The sequence below is a fragment of the Miniopterus natalensis genome, chromosome 6 (assembly GCF_054644295.1).
Source record: "Miniopterus natalensis isolate mMinNat1 chromosome 6, mMinNat1.hap1, whole genome shotgun sequence".
Classification (NCBI taxonomy): Eukaryota; Metazoa; Chordata; class Mammalia; order Chiroptera; family Miniopteridae; genus Miniopterus; species Miniopterus natalensis.
Genome location: NC_142086.1, coordinates 70,950,862 through 70,972,957, shown reverse-complemented (window position 1 = coordinate 70,972,957; position 22,096 = coordinate 70,950,862). Strand labels below are relative to the sequence as shown.

The window sequence follows — 22,096 nt, the reverse complement described above, 5'->3', positions numbered from 1 at the left end:
GTAGAGTGCTGAAACACAGTAAGAACTTAGTAATTGTTACCTATTTGTACTGCAAATTGCTGTTTTTGTAATTCTGCATATATTCACTCTTAACTACAAAGAATTTCTCCTTGAAACACAGACTCCATCACTCTTAGCTCATGTGGCTTAAATGGGGCCAGCAATGAGACTCAGACTTAAACCAATTAGAGCATTCCATTCCCTTTGCACAGAGACTGTGTTTCACAGATGGCCCAGAATTTTTATTCAAACAAATGATGGGAAAGAAAAACTCTCCTTACCCCCAGTCTTTAATTTTAGAAGATTTGAGGCTGAAGTTACTGTAGCTATCTTACCACAGCAAGGAGACAGCCTGGAGGTGCCAAAGGCCACTATGTAGAGCCTGAGAATAATGCCAAGTAAATGGTATGCAAAGCAGAGCAAAGAAACAAAATCCTGCTGTCGTTGAACACCGTCCAGTTATACTCACCTGATTTTTTGGATATAGAAGCCAATTTTTTTTTTTCTTAAGACAAACTGGATTGGGTTTTCTGTCACATATCTAAAGTCCTACCAGAGACAATACTATAATTATTTCTTTTTCCTAGATTCTAACATTTTCTGATGCTATTTCTTCTTTACTCACAACCTTAAAAACCTAACCTATTTTTAGTGTTCCAACTATCCTTATAACACTCTCTCATCCTATTTTCTCTCTTGAGCTATATTCTCTACCGCTACTGCCTATTTGATATATCTTTCAATAAAGCCCACAGACATGAACAAAAACAAACTCATCTTTCAAAATGGTCCTTCCCAAAAAAATATTCCGCTTCCTCGCTTCCTATTTTTTTCTGTGAAGTAGGTGAGAGTTTTAGCAAGGTTAATGTACTTGGGGGCTTATATAGGGTGACCAAAAAACATGTATACACACTTTAACAGCTGATAGCTCAACTGATGTTTCTTTTCAGCCAGAATACACTTTGAACAAAGGAAATTCATCCTAAAACACTACTGGAAGTTTGAAAATGCAGCCAAAGTACAAACACGGCCTTTATAATTATTCAAAATGTGTATACATTTTGGGGGGACACCCTGTATTATCCAGAGGGGTATTCATTACTATCTGTCCTGTGTCTATATCCAATTTATTAATCTTGAATGATAATCTCTAAGTATTTATACATCACTTACATAAGTTCATGTTTATTTATTCTTTTTTTCCATTTAAAAAAAAGTATCTTTTTTATTTCAGAGAGAGGAAGGGAGAGGGGGAGAGAGAGAGAGATAGATGAGAGAGTCATTGATTGGCTGCCTTCTGCACGTCCCCTGCTGGGGTTAGAGCCCACAACCAACCGGAGCAGGTGCCCTGGCCCCGAATTGAACCTTGATCTCCTGGATCATAGGTTGATGCTGAACCGCTGAGCCACTTGGGCCAGGCTATTTATTCATTTTGATTCATTAATTAATATCTAATTGACTCAAATACAGGATGTACATATGTATACATTTTGGGAGGATACCTTGTATTTACAGTTGCAAACTTGACTAATATTTTTAAACATTTACCCAATCTAAGTTCACTTTATGAAATGTTGTGACCACACTAGAAGGCAGACAAAACATATAATAACGACAAAATCATGCACTTAAAGAAAGAATTGCAAATGTGTATTTTAATTCTAATTCCACCTTTTACCTGAACCTATTTCTTCCTGTGGGGTACAATTTTACTTTTAAAATGTAAAAAGTAAGGGTTCTCTTCCCTGTCTGCCTGAAATTAAAGATAAAGGTTATTAGTAGATGATTTTGGACCAGAAAGATGAGACACTTTCCAAAATGACTATAACCTAGTCTATTTCAATTGGGCCATCCTCTTTTTATAATTAGAAAGTGTTGATTTCATGAGAAGCATCCAAAGTATTGGCAGATGCCAACCAAGTTTTTATTTCTTGTGACCCTCATCTCTTCTTATTCCAAGTGTCTTATTTTCACTCTAGATTTAAGTGTACTCTGTAACTGTTTGTTATGACTGTCTTTTCTTCATTATACAACCTTGTTTAAGGGTATTTTAAAAACCTTTGTTCTGAGTGGGTCATGGTTAGGTTCAACTAAATCAAAAGCTGTCAGTCAATTTATTGATTTATTGAAATTACATTTCTTTCTTATTAATCATCAAGACCTACCATTATTCACAGCAATTATTAAAGGCAGTAAAACTACGATTTATTTGTGATTTATTTTTCTTCCTATCCCTTCATCACTAATTCAAAGATTCAAACAAAGAATGGTGTCTCACTTTCAAGGTTTACACTCTTAACTTTGTACATTAAAATCTATAAAAGCTATAGATTTTATTTCTTCCAAAATGTGTCAGGATGTTTTCCATTCTACTATGTAGAGACTTCTCACCTCCCACATGGAGCACTGTACCGTAATAATCTAACTAAGCAATGCCTGATCTCAGTCTCTTTTGCCTTTAACACATCCCACATAATTCTTTGTTTTATATTTTTTAACAAGTCATTCCTTAGTTCAAAATTTTTCTAATAGATGCCTCCTCCATACCATATCTAAAATCTTTGACATGGCTTTCAAGACCCTTCATAAGCTAACCTTCTTCTAACTTGACATTCCATTATACATCCTTAGCACAGTATCGAATGCTTATAGCATGTGTGCTAGATGAACAGTCATAAACAATCCTATGAGACGGGTATTACATGCTGGTTTTATAAATAAATACTCAGAGAGATTGATAAATTGAGTAAATTGTCCAAGCATGTAGCTAAAAAATGATGGGATTTGGGATTCTGTTGTCTGTTACATCTTTCTACCATATTGTGCTCTCCCCATATACACAACTCAATTTGGTCTAGTCTTTGCTTTTTCATGGTTGATATCTCTCCAACTCAGGTTTTGCAGTGTTTTACAAACTTCAAAAATCCAAAAGATTTCAGAGGCTCTCAGAGGGAATCCCTTTATCTCCTAGTATGCCTACGGGCCAATTTTTCCCCCTTCAGCTTTATTGTCTGTAGTTTGTCTTATGAAAACAATAAATATAATATATAATATAGTGATTAATAATATGATATAATAATATCAAGTCAATGCTTATTCAAACCGCACCAGTCTCTTACACTTGTGAGTGTCCACACCCCACTTTGAGAATTACTGAACCTGATTTTATGCTCCTCAGAGCAAGCGTCATAATACTTACTTAGAATGACAATATAAATTCATTCATAAAGCAGGTGTATTGGTGCTTTAGTATGCCAGGCACTAAGTGTGCAACATTTTTTTAAAAAAAAGAGTCTCCTGGTTCTCAATGTCAAGTACATAAGAGTTGCTGAATAAATGCTTCCTGGTGGGGATTAAGAGCATGTTTGAGACTCTGATCAAAGTTCTGGAAAAATTAATTCCCCAGAAAAATGCACAAACACAAAATTTTGTATACAATTTGGGAAGGGGGGTACAGCTATGAACTCCTCTGAAGCCCAATAACCAATCACCAGATCCACAGACTGCAGGTTAAAAACTCACCAACACAACTGAGTTCTCTGGGAACAGGAATACTTGCTTAATAATCCAGATTATGCCTTGCACAATGCGAAGTATACAAAAGAAACTTTAAAATACTTGCTGATCGATACTTGTAATGATAACCAGATGACGTCGGCAAATGGCTCCTTCCCTGACGGACTTTCAAAAGCCCACCACCCCTGCACTAGCGACACTAACGACCTAACATCAATAATTCGAAATCATTTTGCTATTCACACGTGGACTACACAATCATTCACCAATCCAGGTCTTCCGTTTTCCTTGCTGTCCCTAGGTTTCTCCAAATTCTGGGCTTCCTCCGTTGCATCCCAAAAGCTACGTCCAGAGCCCCACTGCCCCCAGGGGAGACGGAAAACAACTGATGCTCCACGCCGTACACACCCCCAAAGCAGGAAAGATGGGATCCAGTGACGGGCACAACTTCCAAACCCTTTCTTCACCACGTCCAAAGGTGAAGAGATTTACCTTAAGTTCCAGGGAAGCGATGGCGACCGCTCTCACAGACCAGTTACCAAGAAGCTTCCCGACCTCCCGTCACCATAGTGACTTCGAAGGAGCTGCGCTCACTCCCTCTTCCCGCGATACTTCCCGCCGCGCGTCACCCGAGCGGGCCTGAGACCCCGCCCCTCAGGGAGCCCGCCCTCGCTTTGAGGGACTTTATTGGACGACTGAGCCCCGCCTCCAGTTGTGGGCGGAACCCTACTCACTTTTTTTCTTCTTTCAAAACTCGCCTTGTCGGGGTTTTTTGTAATATTTTTATAAGATGCCGTTTCCGTAAGTTCCGGGGAAAACACTTTCGCTCTTCCTTTCGCTTAGTAGAAACGTCCCACGTCGCCTGGGTGCCCTCCCCCCCATCCAGCAGTTCGCGCATGTGTGTAAGCGACTAGAATATGGCGATGATAATCGCCGCACTTTTTTTCAAATTAGTGATTCCCAGAAAGCATTGCGCACATTTGTAACGAATTTCCGTTCGAGTTTGTATTTTAGGCGCCATTTTCGAGTGAAGGACCCGGAGCCGAGACACCGGTAGGAGCGGGGGGTTTATACAGCCGTTTCCAGCCTTGGTCTGAGTGGACTGTTCCGCAGGTAAAGTACATCTTTTCCTGATCAGGTTGTCATACTCTCACTTCCTACCCCGTCCGCGCGCGTCCGGAAAGTACAGGCCTTGAGCTGGAGCAGCCGAAGTCTGCGCCGAGGCTGTCGCCGGGAGGTTTCTCTCGCTGTCACCCCTCCCCCCTCGGCCGCTCCCCGGCAGTCGGGGCTTCCGCGCGCTTCTCCCGGGCGCCACTTCTCTGAGCTACTTGGGCGTCGCTTGTGGTGGGAGTAGGGGTTCTGAGCCTCGCGGATCGCAGAAATTCTGGGGTCTGTCGGGGAAAGGGCGTCTCCCCCGACCCTTGCCCTTCTCTCTTCTCAAGAAACTAGTCACCGGGTCTTAGCCCTTACTGGTGACCTTTCGTAGTTCATTATCCAACGGGATTCCCCTGCGCGCCCCGGAGGGACAAACCCCGGGCACCCCAGATGATTGAGCCGGAGCAGGCGTCGCCGGCGTCCGATTTGGAAGCGGGAAGTTTTCCGCCGAGCCTCCAGCCGCCCTCCCAGTCGGGCTGTAGAGAGACCTCGAAGCCCCCGAGCCGTCCACGGCGCCGAGGGCTAATGGCGGGGAAAGGACTGTGGGCTGCGAGCCGCCCGTTAGCCTTCTGCTTTAGGAAGAGTCAATAGCCCCTCGAAGCTGAAGCGAATACGAACTCCTCGAAGTCCGTGCGCTTGCATCCCTAGCCCCGGGAGCGTGGGAATGTTAGTAAATGCCAGCGTATGGAAGTTACTTCGTTTAGAAATTACATTCAGATAAACCTATACACTTGTGCTGTGGGCGACGGAGGTGAGTGGGGCATTAAAGAATAAAAAGAACCTAAGCAGCTGCTCCATCGTTGCTCGATTTCCAGGCACGTCTAGTTTCCCCGTTTGCTTAGGACTTGCTTAAGAACACAAATCCCGCTTCCTTAGCGCTTAGGTTTTTTTGTGCCTTCTTTCTGGAGGACCCGCTGGCGTTGAGCAGGGTTTTTAAAACAGGCTCTTGGAAACGGGTGGACGGAGTTTTTCCCCGAGTGGGACGGGGTGGAGGCTTAGCCGTCCCGCCGCGGGATCCTGCGGGGAACGTGCGTGGCCGTGCGGCAGGTGGGCTCACTCGCTGCTCTCACCCGGCCCCAGCGACCATGCCCCGTAAAGGCGCCCAGCCCTCCACCGCCCGGCGCAGAGACGACGGGCCGCCGCAGTCCCCGGACGGCGCCAGCAGCGACGCGGAGTCCGAGCCGCCGCCCGGCCGCGCCGGGAGCCCGGCCCCTGCTGTCGCAGGTGAGTAGTCCGCCGAGACTGTGCGGGAAAGCTCGCGGGGGGACCCCAAGGGGTCCGCGCCCAACCCAGGACTGGCTGGTTTTATTTAGCGTGGACGAGAGGGGCTGCGGAGTTGACGTCTGAAGTTCGCGTGCGGGTCGGGTAGGCCAGCTCAAGAAAGCGATTTGGCGATTTTCAGACACAAGACTGCAGTTTCAGTGTAGCGGTGCTGGAGGGGATGGGGGCGAGTAAATGGCTTCAGTTGTGAATTTCTGTTTATGGCCTTATTTCTGCGGAAATTGGTACGGTCAGCCTATAGCCAGTGAACTTTTTTTCAGGAAGAATCAACATGACTATGTTAATATAAGTTGCTTGACCCTAACTAACCTTACTTCCGTGGTTTTAAAATGCGATTAAAGAGAAAATGATAATTTACTCTAAACCACCGTAGCATTTGTGAGTCTAGTAATTGGATGACATTATGAAACGCCTGTGACAGTTTGCAGTGGAGCTCGGAAGTGTCCAAAGTTAAGTTTCCAGGTGCTCAAAGAGAGGAAGAGAGTTGGAGCTAGATCCTTAGGATGTAACCACCGAATTAGGCGAAGAGCAGGGAATCAAGTTGTTTTGATTTACCCAGATTTGGTTCATGATGGATGTAGTGTTCTGACTCCTAAGAGGTATATTTTTATAGAATTTTGTGCCGGTCGGCATTTCTTTCACTTTAAAAAAAAATAAAACCAAGATGAAAGATTCTCACTGCCTGTGAGCTTAGGATAATACTATTTAAGTGGAAAATAGAGATTTCCAGGTTTCCTAAATAACATTTCTCCAGAGATTAGCAGGCCCTAGTTCTCAGAAGGAATTGTACTAATGTAGGCTTTTTTCCCCCTTGCCTTGCCTTTAACTGACTTAGAGACTCCAAGTGAGGAAATTGATAATAGAAGTTTAGAAGAGATTTTGAATAGCATCCCTCCTCCCCCGCCTCCAGCAATGACCAATGAAGCTGGAGCTCCTCGACTTATGATAACTCATATTGTAAACCAGAACTTCAAATCTTATGCTGGAGAAAAAATTCTGGGACCTTTTCATAAGGTATTTGACCATTTTAAGTAACTATTGAAAGATAGTGAGTCTTTATTACAAGATGTTTCAATTTTGTAACTATTAAATTTATCCTGATTGATACACACCTGGTACATTTTCTTTGCTTTTTAACAACAAATTCTCTTTTGTTTTATCTAATTATTTTTAGTACCTGTTAACCTATTATAAAGTTCTCACTGAATAGAATTGGTGAGTTTTTGGTTGAAGGGAGTATTTTCTCTTTACTATTAGAATGAATTTTGTAAAAAATTAGAATTAGAATGTAGTATTTTTTAAAGTGTGGAAGCTTGTGACAGGAGTAAGAAATCAAGTTGTGTTATCGTGTAGCAATGAAAACTTTTGGATGTGCATAGATGTGCTGCAAGTTAAAAAAATCAAGCCGTTTAACATCAGTAGTATGACCTTTTAAACTTCACTTTAATTTTTTTTTCTGTCCTTTTTATGCAGCGCTTTTCCTGTATTATTGGGCCAAATGGCAGTGGCAAATCCAATGTTATTGATTCTATGCTTTTTGTGTTTGGCTATCGAGCACAAAAAATAAGATCTAAAAAACTCTCAGTACTAATACACAATTCTGATGAACACAAGGATATTCAGAGTTGTACTGTAGAAGTTCATTTTCAAAAGATAATTGATAAGGTAAGAGACTTTGGCTGTTTAGTACTTGCAACTTCAAGTAAGGAATACAAAGTATTTTAGTACATTGCATATTTTATTATTTTTGACTTAAATTTGGTTTCAAAAGTTAGTATATAAAGCAGAACAGATTATTGATTTAATTACCTCCATGACCATATTTTCTTTTTGAGGAGTGGTGGAGGTAGCTTTTAAACTTAAAATATTAAAATTTTTAGCCAGGGAAATTAATTTTAAGTAGCTCATAGTAGTTAGTGTGCACCTTTTTGGAATAAAACATCAAGTGGTTTTTAGTATTCTGAGTGCCAAATAGGCATTCTTTTACTATAAATTTTTGGTTCATTTTTAAAGTTATATTTTTATTGCCTTCAGATAAATTACCTAAACTTGAAAATGTAATAGTTAGCTAATTTTACCATTTCTGTTATTTCAGTTCACGTGAAATTTAATGTTGTTAGTAGTCCTGTGTATCTGATGTGAAAGGGCTTTGCTTCCGTTTGAACTACCCTTTTAAAACAGGAGAAGGGTCAAGCTAATATGTTTGTTTTCTAGAAAAGGAGGCAATTATAGGTAAAATGTCTATTTAGATTATTTATACGGTTTTGTTGGTATAGGTTTTTTTCTCTTCTGATTAATAATTAACTTTGGAAATTCATGGTTCAAAAATGACTGGCCAGAACCTAAAAATATAGAGAACAACGAGAAGGGATGTGACTTGGCTTGTAGGTTTTGTTTTAAATTTTTTTTTAATATAAAAGGTTTTAAATCTACACAGTGGAATCTCTTTTAATTTGTCTCAAGTTTTTATTGTACAATTTGAATTGGAAATAGATCGCTAATAAATGGGATTTGGTTCCATTGCCCATTACATTTGATTTGTGTAAATTTTAAGTCATAATTTCGAAGTGGCATAGCTTTTAAGGGGAAGTGTTTTAATAAAGTAGATTTTGTACTTCACTTATTTTTTTTAATTTGGGTTATTTAAATGTGGGGATATAGTTGTCAACTTTTTACAATTCTTTTTACCTTTTATTAATGGTATTTTTCCCTCCCCCCCAAAAAAAACAAACACTAAGCCGTTATCACCTTGTTACTGCCTTCCTTTTTTCCTTGAATCATCCTTTGCAAATTTTTTTAATGGACTAGTAATTTAATCTGTCAACGTGATATAATTGTGTGAGTTTGTTTTGGATATAGTCAGATTCTTGTCCCCCTTCATCAACTCTTTTCTCGGTAAAATGTTTTTAGGCTTGTTTGGAGGTGGGTGTTTTGTTTTGTTTTTGTTTATTTGATTTGGCTTTTTGTTTTTTGTGACCTCTGAGAAAGGAATCACACAACTTTGAAAAGTATTCTTTGCTAAGAAGGTTCTTTCTGAGAACTATTGCCAGTTTATGTGCATGTTCTTTGAAATTTTTAATCCATAGAATTAGTTTCAATATGAAGTGAGTAAAATTTGGAGCAGACAAAATACCAACAATTGTTTTCTGGTTTTGTTTTTCCTCAAAACAGGAAGGGAATGATTATGAAGTCATTCCTAACAGTAACTTCTATGTATCCAGGACGGCCTACAGAGATAATACTTCTGTCTATCACATAAGTGGGAAGAAGAAGACATTTAAGGATGTTGGAAATCTTCTTCGAAGCCATGGAATTGACTTGGACCATAACAGATTTTTAATCTTGCAGGTAAGTTTATTAAAGACTTTAGAGGTTCTCTTACTACTGTTACTTTTTTTTCCTTCTTTTTCAATAAAGTTTAGGGGAATTTCCCTGTTGGATGAATCCTGTATTTTTGAGGCCTTAAAGTACTGTAGCAGCACATCATGGTTTACATACTACAGTCAAGATGCGAATCATTATTTGCTGCTCTAGAAATTTAAGGAAATTCATTCAAAACTATATTTTCATCATCAGATGCTCATGTTTGGATGAACTGACAAACTTGTTCCGCTCTAGCAGCACGTAAATATTGGCGTAGTGAAATAAATATTAAACACCAATATTATTGTGCTGCTTTAGCGTGACAGGGATATAGCAACTATTTATCATTTTTGTTTGTATTTCCCTTTCAGGTAACATTTTAAATGAGATTCATTATCTACTACTAGTTATTTTCCTTTACTTTTGTTCTTATTATCTCCACTAGTATTATATAGCATAAAAAGAAGAGAAAAGACTCTGTACACTTGGTGTTTGCTGAATTTACCTGAGTACCTAGCTAATTTAATTTAATCTCTTTTTTAACACTTAGAATGGTTAACTAAAAGCTTACTCAAGTTGGTTTTTTGTTTTGGTTAGAATGGATGTCCTACTTGAACCAGTATTGGAAGATCAGAGAATAACTGATATTTCATTCTGAAATATCACAACTCTTAAATTTTTTTAAAGGGGCATAAAATTAAGTACCTGGCTTTAAGTTGATTTTTATTAGAAACCCTGTATTCTCTCTTTGAGTAAGGATGTATTCTAGCAGCATTGCTTTGTAAGAAAAATCCCTTCTTTTTATTCTTTATGTGTTTCCTTTTTAAAAAGTTTTTAGTGTAAAGCATAGCTTTATCAGATGTATTAAAAATTTTTTTTTCCTTGAGGCTATCTTTTTGTGTCCTGTCCAAAATCACCAAGAGTATCATAATTAAAACTATATTGTGGTGTAGAAATAGCCACTAATATTCTTTAGTATCTTGTCCTATTGATTTTACACGAAGTTGGGAATTTTTATTTGATACTAAAAGTTTTGTTCAAAAGGAAATACTGCTTTTAGACATGCGTGGTGTATGTACAAGGTAAACCAGAATCATTCTGAAATGACCTATATTAATACCTTTGTTACCAGGCACAGTACATTTGTAATACTTCTATAACCCAAACTTATTTTAAAAAGAATGTTGGGAAATCAGCTCTAGATATATTTTTAAACAAGATTGAATTAACACAAGTGTGGAATTAAAGCTTTGTGGGTTTATAAAAAATCAAATTTAACTGTTTTATGGACTTTTACGTTCTGAGATTGGGTTTGGTTAACTATGAATAAAAAGTTATGTTCCTTTATAATACTAAGTTTGAAAATGATACCATTTTGCAGGAACCTATACTTGTGTTTTTATCTTTTGTTTATAATTTACTATTATCCTGGGATAAACTTTTACACATAAGCAAAGGCATCAAAATAAATTGGGCTGCATTTTAACCCTTGTAAGGGTAATTCTTTTTCCTTTGTGCAGCCTCTCTCCATAATTCAGTAATAAAGGAAGCTAAATACAGTAACAGCTTTCCCAAAAAAGTAAATAAGAATAATCTTTAAATTGCCAACTTTATATTAAATATGTTCTTCTGAAGTACCTAAGATGCTTAAGCTATTTTGCCCTCATGATAATCTCAATCTTTTTATATCATCTTAACAATTGTTTTAAACATTTTTAATACCAAGGTAAACTTTCCAAGTTAACAGATTAAATTTTGTTTGATTAAGCTTATAAGAACTTTAGGAACTTGCCTGTTAGGAAGAAGAAAGAGGGATTGGACTAGGTAGAACTAATGATGCCCTATTTTAAAGTTAGGGAAAGTTGCAGTGGTTTCTATGGATTTTTGTTTAGTTCCTTATCAAAATCTTAGACTTCTGTACTAGAGATATAAAGTATTTGAAGGTAAGTAAGAATGTTGCTTTTATTACTTTCCCTCCCTCTGAATAACATTTATCTTAAAATTTGGCTGTGGTTTGGGAGGTTGGAAATGTGGAGACATAATATCACCATCCAAGACATACGTGATTACTTTGAATAAAATGTATAGACTGGCCAGTGGTCATGTTCAACTGAAGTCCATAAGGGTAAATTTTTTTTTTTTTTTTTTTTTACAATGTTTATGTTGTTTTAGTAAATTCTTCAAGAAAGCATTTCTCATATTAGATCCATTTAAAATTTAATCATTTGACCACTCAAATGAGTACCTAATAAGGTAGTATTCTAAGATGCTATAAATGATACAAAGATGGTTAAACCCTTTCTTGTCCTTAGGGGCACTTATATATACATGCTTTCAAGAAGTTTTAGATTATAATTGACCATTATACTTTCTATATTTATATATTTATTCATTTACATACTACTGATTTGGGAGCTTTTGTTCCATTATAATAACTATTGGTGCAAACAAGTAGGGTTTTATTAGCTCTATAAAGCATTTCATGATGACTGTGACTTACTAGGTTTAGTTGGTTTGGATGCATGTGCTCCATTCAAGGTTAGAAGAATAATGATAACCCTTGGGTTGCATTAATGATTACTGTCTCAGGAGTGTTTTTTTGTAAACACCTGAAAAGCTACAGCAATTAACACAATTTTACTTTTGTCAAAGTTTTTTAACTTCATATGCTTTGTGTTTATATTATAAAACCTAAATTAAAATTTAAAACAAGAACCAAGTTTTTTTCTTATTGTTTAAGAATTTGGAGATTAGATTAACTTAGGTCTGAGTTGTTGCCTGTCCATCTCTTTCTTTCCAGGATAGTTCTCCTAAGTCTGGCATGACACACAGACTATTTGGGTTCTAGTCTTTAAGCCTATCAATAATACTTCTGTTATCCAAAAGTATCGTGTTCAACAGCCTCAACTATGAAAGAAAACAGGCTATCCGTAAGCAACCAGAAGAGATATAAGATAAAGGACAATAATTTACAGTGAAAATGGAGAAAATAAAAAGATTAATACAAAATAAAAATTTAAAGTTCAGTAATTCTGAGCCATTTAATTTTGATGCAAACACCCATATTTATCTTAAGAATCTTTAGGCCTTATTTAGGGAAGCAGTTTATTATAACTATATACTTGAGTTCTTGTGGTTTGTACTTTTGCTAAAAATTTGGATTTTATTGAATAAGAATAAAGAGTGTCATACCTATTCATTCCTCTTAGATTTTTACATTGTATCCCTGTAAATTATATTATCAAAGAATGGCACAGTTAAGTCACAGTATCCATCCACTTCAATAAGTTAAGATTTAAGCCTCTGTGTTACAAATATTCTCTTGAAGTATGTTTGCTATTTCTGTTACTCTTAAAAACCACAATTCATACATTCCACAGTTTAATTTCTCTGATATAGTTTAACATAATTTAAAATATGTTAAAATATACAGACTATATTAAAATATAGTCTGTAGTAAATAACAACAACAAAAAGTGTTTAAGAACTTATGTATAAGCTGTAGAAACTAGAGGTAACAGTATAGAGGCCTATAAAACTTTGCCAGCTTCAGATGCTAGAATTGTAGCTACTTGAAGAAACATTTTTTTTTGGTCATCATGTTAACACTATTTGTGAGCCTTGGTATGGAAGGGTGACTTTAAAATCAGGTTGGTGCTTTAAAATTATCTCTGAAATATATTGAACTTATTGCCCTAAATTAAAACGATACTATTATAATTTCCTATGGGGTAGGTAAGATTTCTGAAGAATAAAGATGTGGTCCTGTGGGCACAGACTATCAACTCACAGATTATATATGAAGTGGCACAAAGTGGAAAAAGAAGCAAGAAAGCAAGTAGTAGCAGGTGGTAAAGTAGGCAAAAGACATCAAGGAGCAGAGCCACAAGAAAGGTCCAAGGTTGTCATTGGGGTGCCATAGCAGCCCTAACAGTCAGGTGACAAGTAGAGGCCTAAATGCTGTAATAGCTTGTCGATTCAATAGTGTTCATCTGATAATAACTGGTAAAAAAAAAAAATTTGATTGCCATACAATAAAATAATCTAAAACAATGTTATGTGGGACTTGAGGTGAAACTATTTTGATTCATAAGTGTCCTTGTCTTTCACTTTAATATTTATTTTCAAGTGGGCAACCTTGTGAGAATAAAATCAAATTATAACTGTATATCCTTCATTTTAATTGGGGTAGAGGAAGGAGGAACAAATAACCAAAAACAACTAACCACTGTACCCAAAGCTGGCGGTCTGCTAATAGAGGTGTTCCATCTCCTCAGCGAGTAATTTGGTCAGGAAAAGCATGATATCTTTAGGAATGTTTGTATCACTGTAAACTGTGTACTAAATTCCAACTTTTGGTTATCTGAAAAATATATACTAAAATAATGTGACCATCTGAGTCAGGTATCTAAGTTCATGGCACAGTTTTAACATCAGGTGTTAGCTATTTGTTACTTGTATTATAATTCTAAGATTTAAACAAGTAGACCCATGGCTCTCAGCTGAGGGTGGTTTTTCGTGGAGACAGTCTAGGCTATTGTAGCTGTGGGGACTATAGCTGCGGGAGAGGAGATGCGACTGTCATTAGTGGCTCCAGGTCAGAGATACTATTAAACATCATAAGATGCCCAGCATAGCTCTCCATAACACGAAATACCTAGCACAAAATGTTAGTAGTGTCTCTGTTGATAAACCCTGCCTAGATAAAAATTTTGAGTAAGACTCAGCTTCTTCAAAGGCTGGAATTTACCCACGTTGTAATCCAAAGCTTCGGACATTTTTCCAGGCTTAAATCTTGACTAAAACTTAAAACTATTGCTGCAAATATTTGGAAAGAACTGATCATTGAAAGCAGAATAAAATAGATACTTAATGTAAATAAATACATATTTTAGGTTAAACTAATTTATTTAAAACACTGATTCATATATACTGAAGATTACAGAAAATCTAAGCAGGCTCTTTGGAAAACATTTCACTTTGTATTTGATAATCATGTGCTGCTATGTTGTCAAAGTAGAAAATGTGATGATGTATAAATATTAAAAATTATTCTTTTCAATGGGTAGATTAAAAATTACTTTATCCCCTTTTTTTTACTTTTTATAGTTATGTTGAGGCTTTTTGGTAAACATGCTTTGTCATAAGCAAGTCTTACTCCAAATTTTTAGGATTCACTCATAAATAAATATTTTAAATATTTAAATTGAGAAAGTAATATGTTCTTTTTAATGTGTAAATTTTTTCCTTTTTTTTTTTTTTTTTTTTTTGCCTTTGCTAGTTTTTCTAAAATAAAGGGTTTGGGGTTTTTTTCTACTTGCCTGTCCCTTCTGTTGTACAGAGAACAAGCAGACTACTGTGAAGTAAAGTTGCAACATTTTGTCTGAGCATGTTTAGACAAAATTTTCTCCATCATCAAACTAAATGGCTGCCTGGTAGTCAGCCTTGAAGGCTACTGATTGTGGATTTCTTTCTTCTTTTGTTTGTAATTAAACTGCATAAATACTAATACATGATGTTATTCTAAGATCTTAATTATAGTTCAAATTTTTATACTAATGATTACAAACAAAAGTTTTTCAATGTCATATATCAGGACCTTTAGTTTTTAGTCAGTTGGGTTTCTTCTATTACCATGATAAATGGGTCATTTCCTTTTCTAGTTAATAGACTTGCTTTTAAAAATTAGAACATTAAGTTTGAGACATCCTTATGAAGCCCAGCACTTGTAGAGAAGGTTTAATAATACTAGCTACCTTGAGACAGGATTTCTACTACAGTATAACCATGAAAGGTCTTTTTGAAAATTCTTGGTTTTAAAACAGGAGCTCTAATTATGATATTAACATTGATAATGTTGCCACAGTAATCGAATTGTAGGTTATATGAATAACCTTGCTGAATCTTGCTTAGTAGAAAAGTTAATAGTTTTATTTATACTGAATGAACTTCGTAGACGGAATCTTCCTTTGCCTCTGTGTGTATATGTGGGTATATACTATAAGAGTTTATGTAAGGGAGTATAAACATATATTTCTTACCCCCTTGGGTAAAATTAAAACTCTTAAGAATATCAATGGAAAGAACATTTTATTTGTATCTTATTTCATCTCTAAACTATTGATTTACAACATTTATTTGTTCATAACTATTGGATTTGCTAATTGTTCCTAACTTTCAGTTTAAGATTGATGTAGCTAAACATACACAATGAGTGTGAAATATGACTTCTTTTAAAGGGTGAAGTTGAGCAAATTGCTATGATGAAACCAAAAGGCCAGACTGAACATGATGAGGGTATGCTTGAATATTTAGAAGATATAATTGGTTCTGGACGGCTAAATGAACCTATTAAAGTCTTGTGTCGGAGAGTTGAAATATTAAATGAACACAGAGGAGAGAAGGTGAATCTTTTGTAGACTTTTGTTGTAAATCAGAATGTTTCATTTATTGACAAATTTTACTGAATCAAATATTCAAATTATAATAGATTATAATTATTGAAAAATGTTTACCATTTTAGATTGAATTTTATGTTTTTCATTGACATTGTTTTATTAATGAAGTTTATGTTTTATCTAATTTTGGCATATTTTAAGTTCAGATTTTACATTTGAAGTGTTTTTTAACAATCTCTACACTATTTTTGTAGTTAAACAGAGTTAAGATGGTGGAAAAGGAAAAAGATGCCTTAGAAGGAGAGAAAAACATAGCAATTGAATTTCTTACCTTGGAAAATGAAATATTTAGAAAAAAGAATCATGTTTGTCAATATTACATGTAAGTACCTTAATTTATTAATTTTTATATTAATTTCTGACATTAAGTCAAATCCGCTTCTCTTTTCCTATATTAAAAAGATGTGAAGACTGCAGTAAGAAATTCTAAAAATTGTTTTATATGATGAATTCATTAAATTGGGGTTGTTTACCATAGTACTGAAGTTGACTTTAAAGTATTCTACTTTAAATTGGGAAGTGGGTTCACAAGTATGTATTACTATACTTAATAGTTTTATGTAAATTTTTTCATTCATGTGACAGATCTAATTTTGTTTATGTGGAACCTATTTTGTTCCTAATTCTAGTCTTGACCCTGGGTTGGTTGCGTGTTCCCCCCCTTCCTCCACACATATCTCCCAATAGCCCCAGGTAATTGTAAATTGACTGTAGTTAAGAATATTTTAGAAACATCTGGTTTTACTAAAATAGTTACATAATTTTAGAAATGGCATTTTAGGATCTCCGATTTCTTTTTTTCTCCCTCTAGTCATGATCTACAGAAACGAATTGCTGAAATGGAAACTCAGAAGGAAAAAATTAATGAAGATACCAAAGAAATTAATGAGAAGAGCAGTATATTATCAAATGAAATGAAAGCTAAGAATAAAGCTGTGAAAGATGTAGAGAAGTAATGATTTTTTTTGAAAGCACTAGAAGTATTTTAATTCAGTTAATTTTATTAAACCTGTATGTGTGTGTGTCTATAAACTTGCTGGCAGCACAAAAGTGTAATACATTTGCCAGCATATAAAATGGTCTCCTTTTGCAGACGAAAACGAAACATTTAATTGCCCTGCATCCAGTATTTGAGTGCTCAATGCTGAAATCTTAAAATAATGGAGGATGCTACCCCCTTGTGGCAGAACTCCATAACACAAAACCTCACAGGAAAAACAAGTATTTAATCTGACAGATGGTTTTAAGAATATAGAGTCTGCATATCTAATTGAGGTAGAATTGGGGTTGTTTTAGTAGGTGTTTTTTTTTGTTTTGTTTTGTTCTTTAATTTTGTTCATGACCTTTTTCTGTGCCAATATTTAATGAAACCAATATCTCTTACCTATGTGACTTTTCTTTTTTATTCCCTTAAGTTTTACGATGAAATATATATATTTTAATATATCTTTATTGATTTCGGAGAGAGAAAAGGAGAGGGAGAGAGAGAGAGAAACATCAATGATGATAGAGTCATTGATTGCTGCCTAGCCCGCAACCCGGGCATGTGCCCTGACCGGGAATCAAACCCTAATTGCCTGGATCCTAGGTTGACGCTCAACCGCTGAGCCATGCCCGTCCGGGCACAATAAAATATTTTTATACCTAGACTCATAGTCCCTGGGAAATACAGTATTTCCCATCCAGCTTAGAAGGGCAAAATAGCTCTCATAATCACTTAATGACATCCTCAAATATGGGGGGAAGGTAGGATCGGCTTGAAAATAGGTCATTTTAGAGTCCTACCTTATAAGAGCTTGGCTACATTTACAGAGCAAACGTCCCAGGCAGGGTATAAAATGGCTTTAAGTACCTGGATATCAAAAATAGTGACTGATCATTTTCTTGCTTTGCTAGGAAACTGAATAAAATTACAAAATATATTGAGGAGGTCAAAGAAAAATTTACACAGCTAGACTTGGAAGATGTTAAAGTTAGGGAAAAATTAAAACATGCTTCAAGTAAGGCAAAAAAACTGGAGAAACAACTTCAAAAAGATAAAGAAAAGGTAGGTTTTAGAAAAAAATTATTAAAATTTACTATCTGCATATCGGATCTGGGTTTTTTTATAGATGTGTTTGCCCCATATTACCTAAGAGAATGCACTGGGATTCTGAACATTAAGTATTTAAGATTTATCTTTGAACCTGATTTTTTTCCCCTAAAACATTCATTGATTTTTGAGTTTTAGAGCATATTTTTCTATGATATACATTGTTGAGGAAACATTTGCCAAATCAGCAATTCTCTTTCGGTGATAGATAAAACAATTTTCTTTATTCTAGGATAGTGGTTTAAAAAGATATTTTTGGTTCTGTGTTATAGACAAAAATATTACCTCCCTCCTACAAAAATTAAATTGAGTTCCTCCTTAAAAGTGGGGGGAAGGGGAAGCTGGTAATTTACAAGGTTTCAAAAAAAAAAAAAAAAGACGAACTTTGGACCGGAATGTGTAAGTTGCTAGTGGCCAGACTCTAATAATTAATTAGGGGCTTTTTCAAACTATGCTCATAGCTCTATCAGATACAAATAGATATGACACCTAAATCCCCTTCCCCTAAAAAGCTTTTTATCATGTAATTATATAGTAATAATAATACTGACTTTGTTTTACCTTATAAGTATTTTCTGAATGCTTTTGTTCACAAAATACTTTCTGCTTGGTATGATAACAAGTTTTATGTTAATCAGTGTTTGAGAAACTCCATTTAGGGAAATGTTGAACTTCTCTAGTACTAGATCATCAGAATAACAAAAATACCATATGGATTTGGGAGTGACCCCTAAATTGGACAGATAGCCAAATGTAACTGAGAGGGATTAGCCTTTAGGCATTAAATGTTGGTAAGTGGTTATTATCAGATAGTAGTAATGGAATAAAATATTAGTCCTGCATGGTGCCTCTAGAAGGGTAAAGTTGTGAAAGATCTTAGGATTTGAGGGAAGCTGTGGCTGTAAAAGTAATTCATGGTAAGTTATAATATACCATGATGGATGGTTTAAGAAGCCTCATGTAGTTTGAGCATTTTAATAGGTGAAAGGATAATTATTGCCTGATATTGGAACAGAAGGAAGAAAGACCTAATTCCCAGTCAGGGAGAATTTTCTTCATAAGGAATCAGGATTCATAGAATTAGCTTTACCATTAGACTGAGAGAATATAGAAATTTCAGTAAGTGAAATGTTGAGAGTGTCAGCCTAAGGCATATGCTCCTACAACTTTAATTTGTTTTATAATCTCAGGTAGAAGAATTTGAAAGTATACCTGCCAAGAGTAAGAATATCATAACTGAGACAACAACTAGAAAGAATACCCTTGAGAAGGAAAAAGAGAAAGAAGAAGAAAAATTAAAGGAAGTGATGGATAGCCTTAAACAGGAAACACAAGGGCTTCAGAAAGAAAAAGAAGTAAGATCTCATCACTTGGTGTTTATTTTGGTGACTTTTTTTAACTCTGTTGTTTTTATAGTAATAGTAAAAACTGACTTGTTAGAAGAAAAAGTTTGGACTTTTAATATCTAACATTCCTAAGAATAGCCTATAGTCTTTCTTTTCTACTTTCCCATTGAAAAAAAAATTAACTGAATCAGAATTTATAGTGGTTGCAGAAAGTGTACTACATCAATTACTTTGTTATATATGCCATTCTTTGTTGAGCCTGTTGATTTTATCATCATATTTTCTTTTTCATCCTCAAATTATTTTCTTGGTAACTTAATTGGTAACCACCCATAAAAACTTGGAACCACACTAACCACAGGTTGACATCTCCTTTCTTTGCTTCTATAGCTCTTATGTAATAGTTTAAAGCTACAGCCCTTGTATAAGTTCTTGGTTCGAGTCATCTCTGATCTTGTGCAGGTTATGTAACAAGAATATTATAAGCACAAAATTTAGCTGTCTTTGTTTATATTCACTATAGTTTTTTTTTTGACAACACTGAGCATGTTAAATTGGTATTTTAATAGATAATGGTAATTGATTTAAATTGACTTATGTACATAAGTTATAGATTTGTGTACAACCTTTGTAAATTATACCTCAGTAAAGTATTGAGTTTTTTTGCTTTTAATTACAGACATAATAGATTCTGTTTTGGAATATGGACATATTCTAATGTCACACTACAGAACTTTGTAAGTAGGATGCCCATATGGTAAAGTGGCAATGGATAATACAGTAGCTTTCATAATGAAATACTGTATGGATATAGATTTTTCACATTTGCTCATCTAATGTATATTGAATACTCCTATGTGCCTTTACACCCTTTGTTAGTGAAAAAGCCAGGACTCACATCCAGTTGTCTTCATTCCTCAGCATCAAGTGTTAGCTAAAAAAAGAGGCGCTACCACTTATAAGTGCATTTGAGCAAGTTATCGAAACTCTGATCTCAGTTTCCTCAAAACGGACATAATGATGGTATTTACCTCATAGGGTTGTTACGTTAAGGAATTAACACATACATACATCACATTCATAATAGTGTCTAGAATATAGTGTGTCAAGTTGTGTGTATGTGTGTTAGTGTTCATGATTTAAACTGATTATCTGATGACCTTGGATAGAACCTCATGTTCCTGGGCCTATTTTTGTGTGAAATGAAGGTTTGGCTTTTGTAAGGGCCTTTCTTAAGCCATTATTCTAATTAGGGGTTTTTTTACACAATTCATTATAAAACCCCCAAATTTCTACTCACTCATAAAATAAATGACTAGTGTTGGGGATTACCTTCCTTGCCTTATCTCTAAAACGTCACAAAAAGATGTTTAACACAAATATACTTGAGGGAACTTTCTACTGAATAGACCTTAAACTTTACCATTTCAGGTAAATTAGTGTATAAAGACCATGAAATCTAGAGTTTAGACCCACATTTTTATTCTCTTAACCACTACTTTGTAGTGGTTTTAATTTCTAAAATGAGCATACTAACATATACCTCATTAAGCTCTTGTGAAATTAGTTGGGGAAAGACTATACACAGTGAACACGGGCAGCTAGGCAAAAACTTAGTCCATTCCACTTGTAAGAATTATTTCTATATATTATGCTTGTAGACTCTCAAGTTAAATTCAAAATACATGGTTTCTATTTCAATTTAGGTATGAAAACACAATATTTCAGATTTAATGACATCTATCATATTTTAACAGAGCCGAGAGAAAGAACTTATGGGTTTCAGCAAATTGGTAAATGAAGCACGTTCAAAGATGGATGTAGCCCAATCAGAACTTGATATCTATCTCAGTCGGCATAATACTGCGGTGTCTCAATTAAGTAAGGCCAAGGAAGCTCTAATTGCAGCTTCTGAGACTCTCAAAGAAAGGAAAGCTGCAATCGGAGATATAGAAGCAAAACTCCCTCAAACTGAACGCGAATTAAAGGAGGTAACTCTGCTTCTGATTTCATCTGAACACTATCAACCCAAGTTTTGTATATATGTTTTCTTTATTATTTTATTTTTTTAATCCTTACCCGAGGATATTTTTTCATTGCTTTTCAGAGAGACTGGAAGGGAGAGAAAAGAAAAAGCATTGATGTGAGAGAAATACATCAATTGGTTGCCTCCCACTCGAGCCCTGACCCAGGCTGGGGATCGAGCCTACAACAGAGGTACGTTCCCTTGGCCAGAATTGAACCTGAGACCTTCAGTCCACCGGCCAATGCTCTAACCACTGAGCAAAACCTGTCAGGGCTCTTTTTTTTTCTCTTTTCTTTTTTTTTTTTTTATCTCAACATCTGAAGTGACTGGTTACAGATGGTTCCCAATTCAGTATTTTTTAACTTTTATGATGGTGTAAAAGTGATACACATAACTTACATGAGATATTCAACACTTCATAATAAAATTTTATATAATAGCCAGTTTTATTGGCTTTGTGTTCCATGATTTTGCCAAACTGTAGACTAAGGTAAATGTTCTGAGAACATTTAAGTAGGCTAGGCTATGACATTCAGTAGGTTAGATGTATTAAATGCATTTTTGAGTTAATGGTATTTTCAACTTCCAGTGGGATTGTTGGTATGTAACCCCATCCTAAGTCAAGGAGCATCTGTATAGATTTCTTTAATTTTATTTAGTATTAATCTTCCCTAAAACAACAGGGTTAGTATTTCTGTATTGCAACTGATTTGAACTGAGATTGTCAAGAAACTAGATGTATTCTCCCCAGGAGGGTCAAACAGCAAATAACACTGCTGCCACCACCATTATTTCCCATGGAATTAATTTCTTTTTTTCAAATCCTCACTCAAGGAGATATATTTTTCCACTGCTTTTC

At 35.6% G+C, this 22,096-nt stretch overlaps 1 protein-coding gene across 1 annotated transcript in view; it reads left to right on the top strand.

Annotated features, from left to right (window-relative positions):
* Nucleotides 1-4,535: 4,535 nt before the first annotated feature.
* The window catches only part of SMC4 (structural maintenance of chromosomes 4), a 37,444-nt gene continuing 19,883 nt past the window's right edge, over nt 4,536-22,096 (top strand). The window contains exons 1-11 of the mRNA XM_087818344.1: nt 4,536-4,629; nt 5,752-5,895; nt 6,788-6,966; nt 7,426-7,617; nt 9,124-9,300; nt 15,555-15,719; nt 15,968-16,095; nt 16,585-16,725; nt 17,670-17,824; nt 19,060-19,220; nt 20,969-21,202. Coding sequence (XP_087674470.1) covers nt 5,757-5,895; nt 6,788-6,966; nt 7,426-7,617; nt 9,124-9,300; nt 15,555-15,719; nt 15,968-16,095; nt 16,585-16,725; nt 17,670-17,824; nt 19,060-19,220; nt 20,969-21,202 — 1,671 coding nt within the window. The 5' untranslated portion in view covers nt 4,536-4,629; nt 5,752-5,756. The remainder of the gene's footprint in view (nt 4,630-5,751; nt 5,896-6,787; nt 6,967-7,425; nt 7,618-9,123; nt 9,301-15,554; nt 15,720-15,967; nt 16,096-16,584; nt 16,726-17,669; nt 17,825-19,059; nt 19,221-20,968; nt 21,203-22,096) is intronic.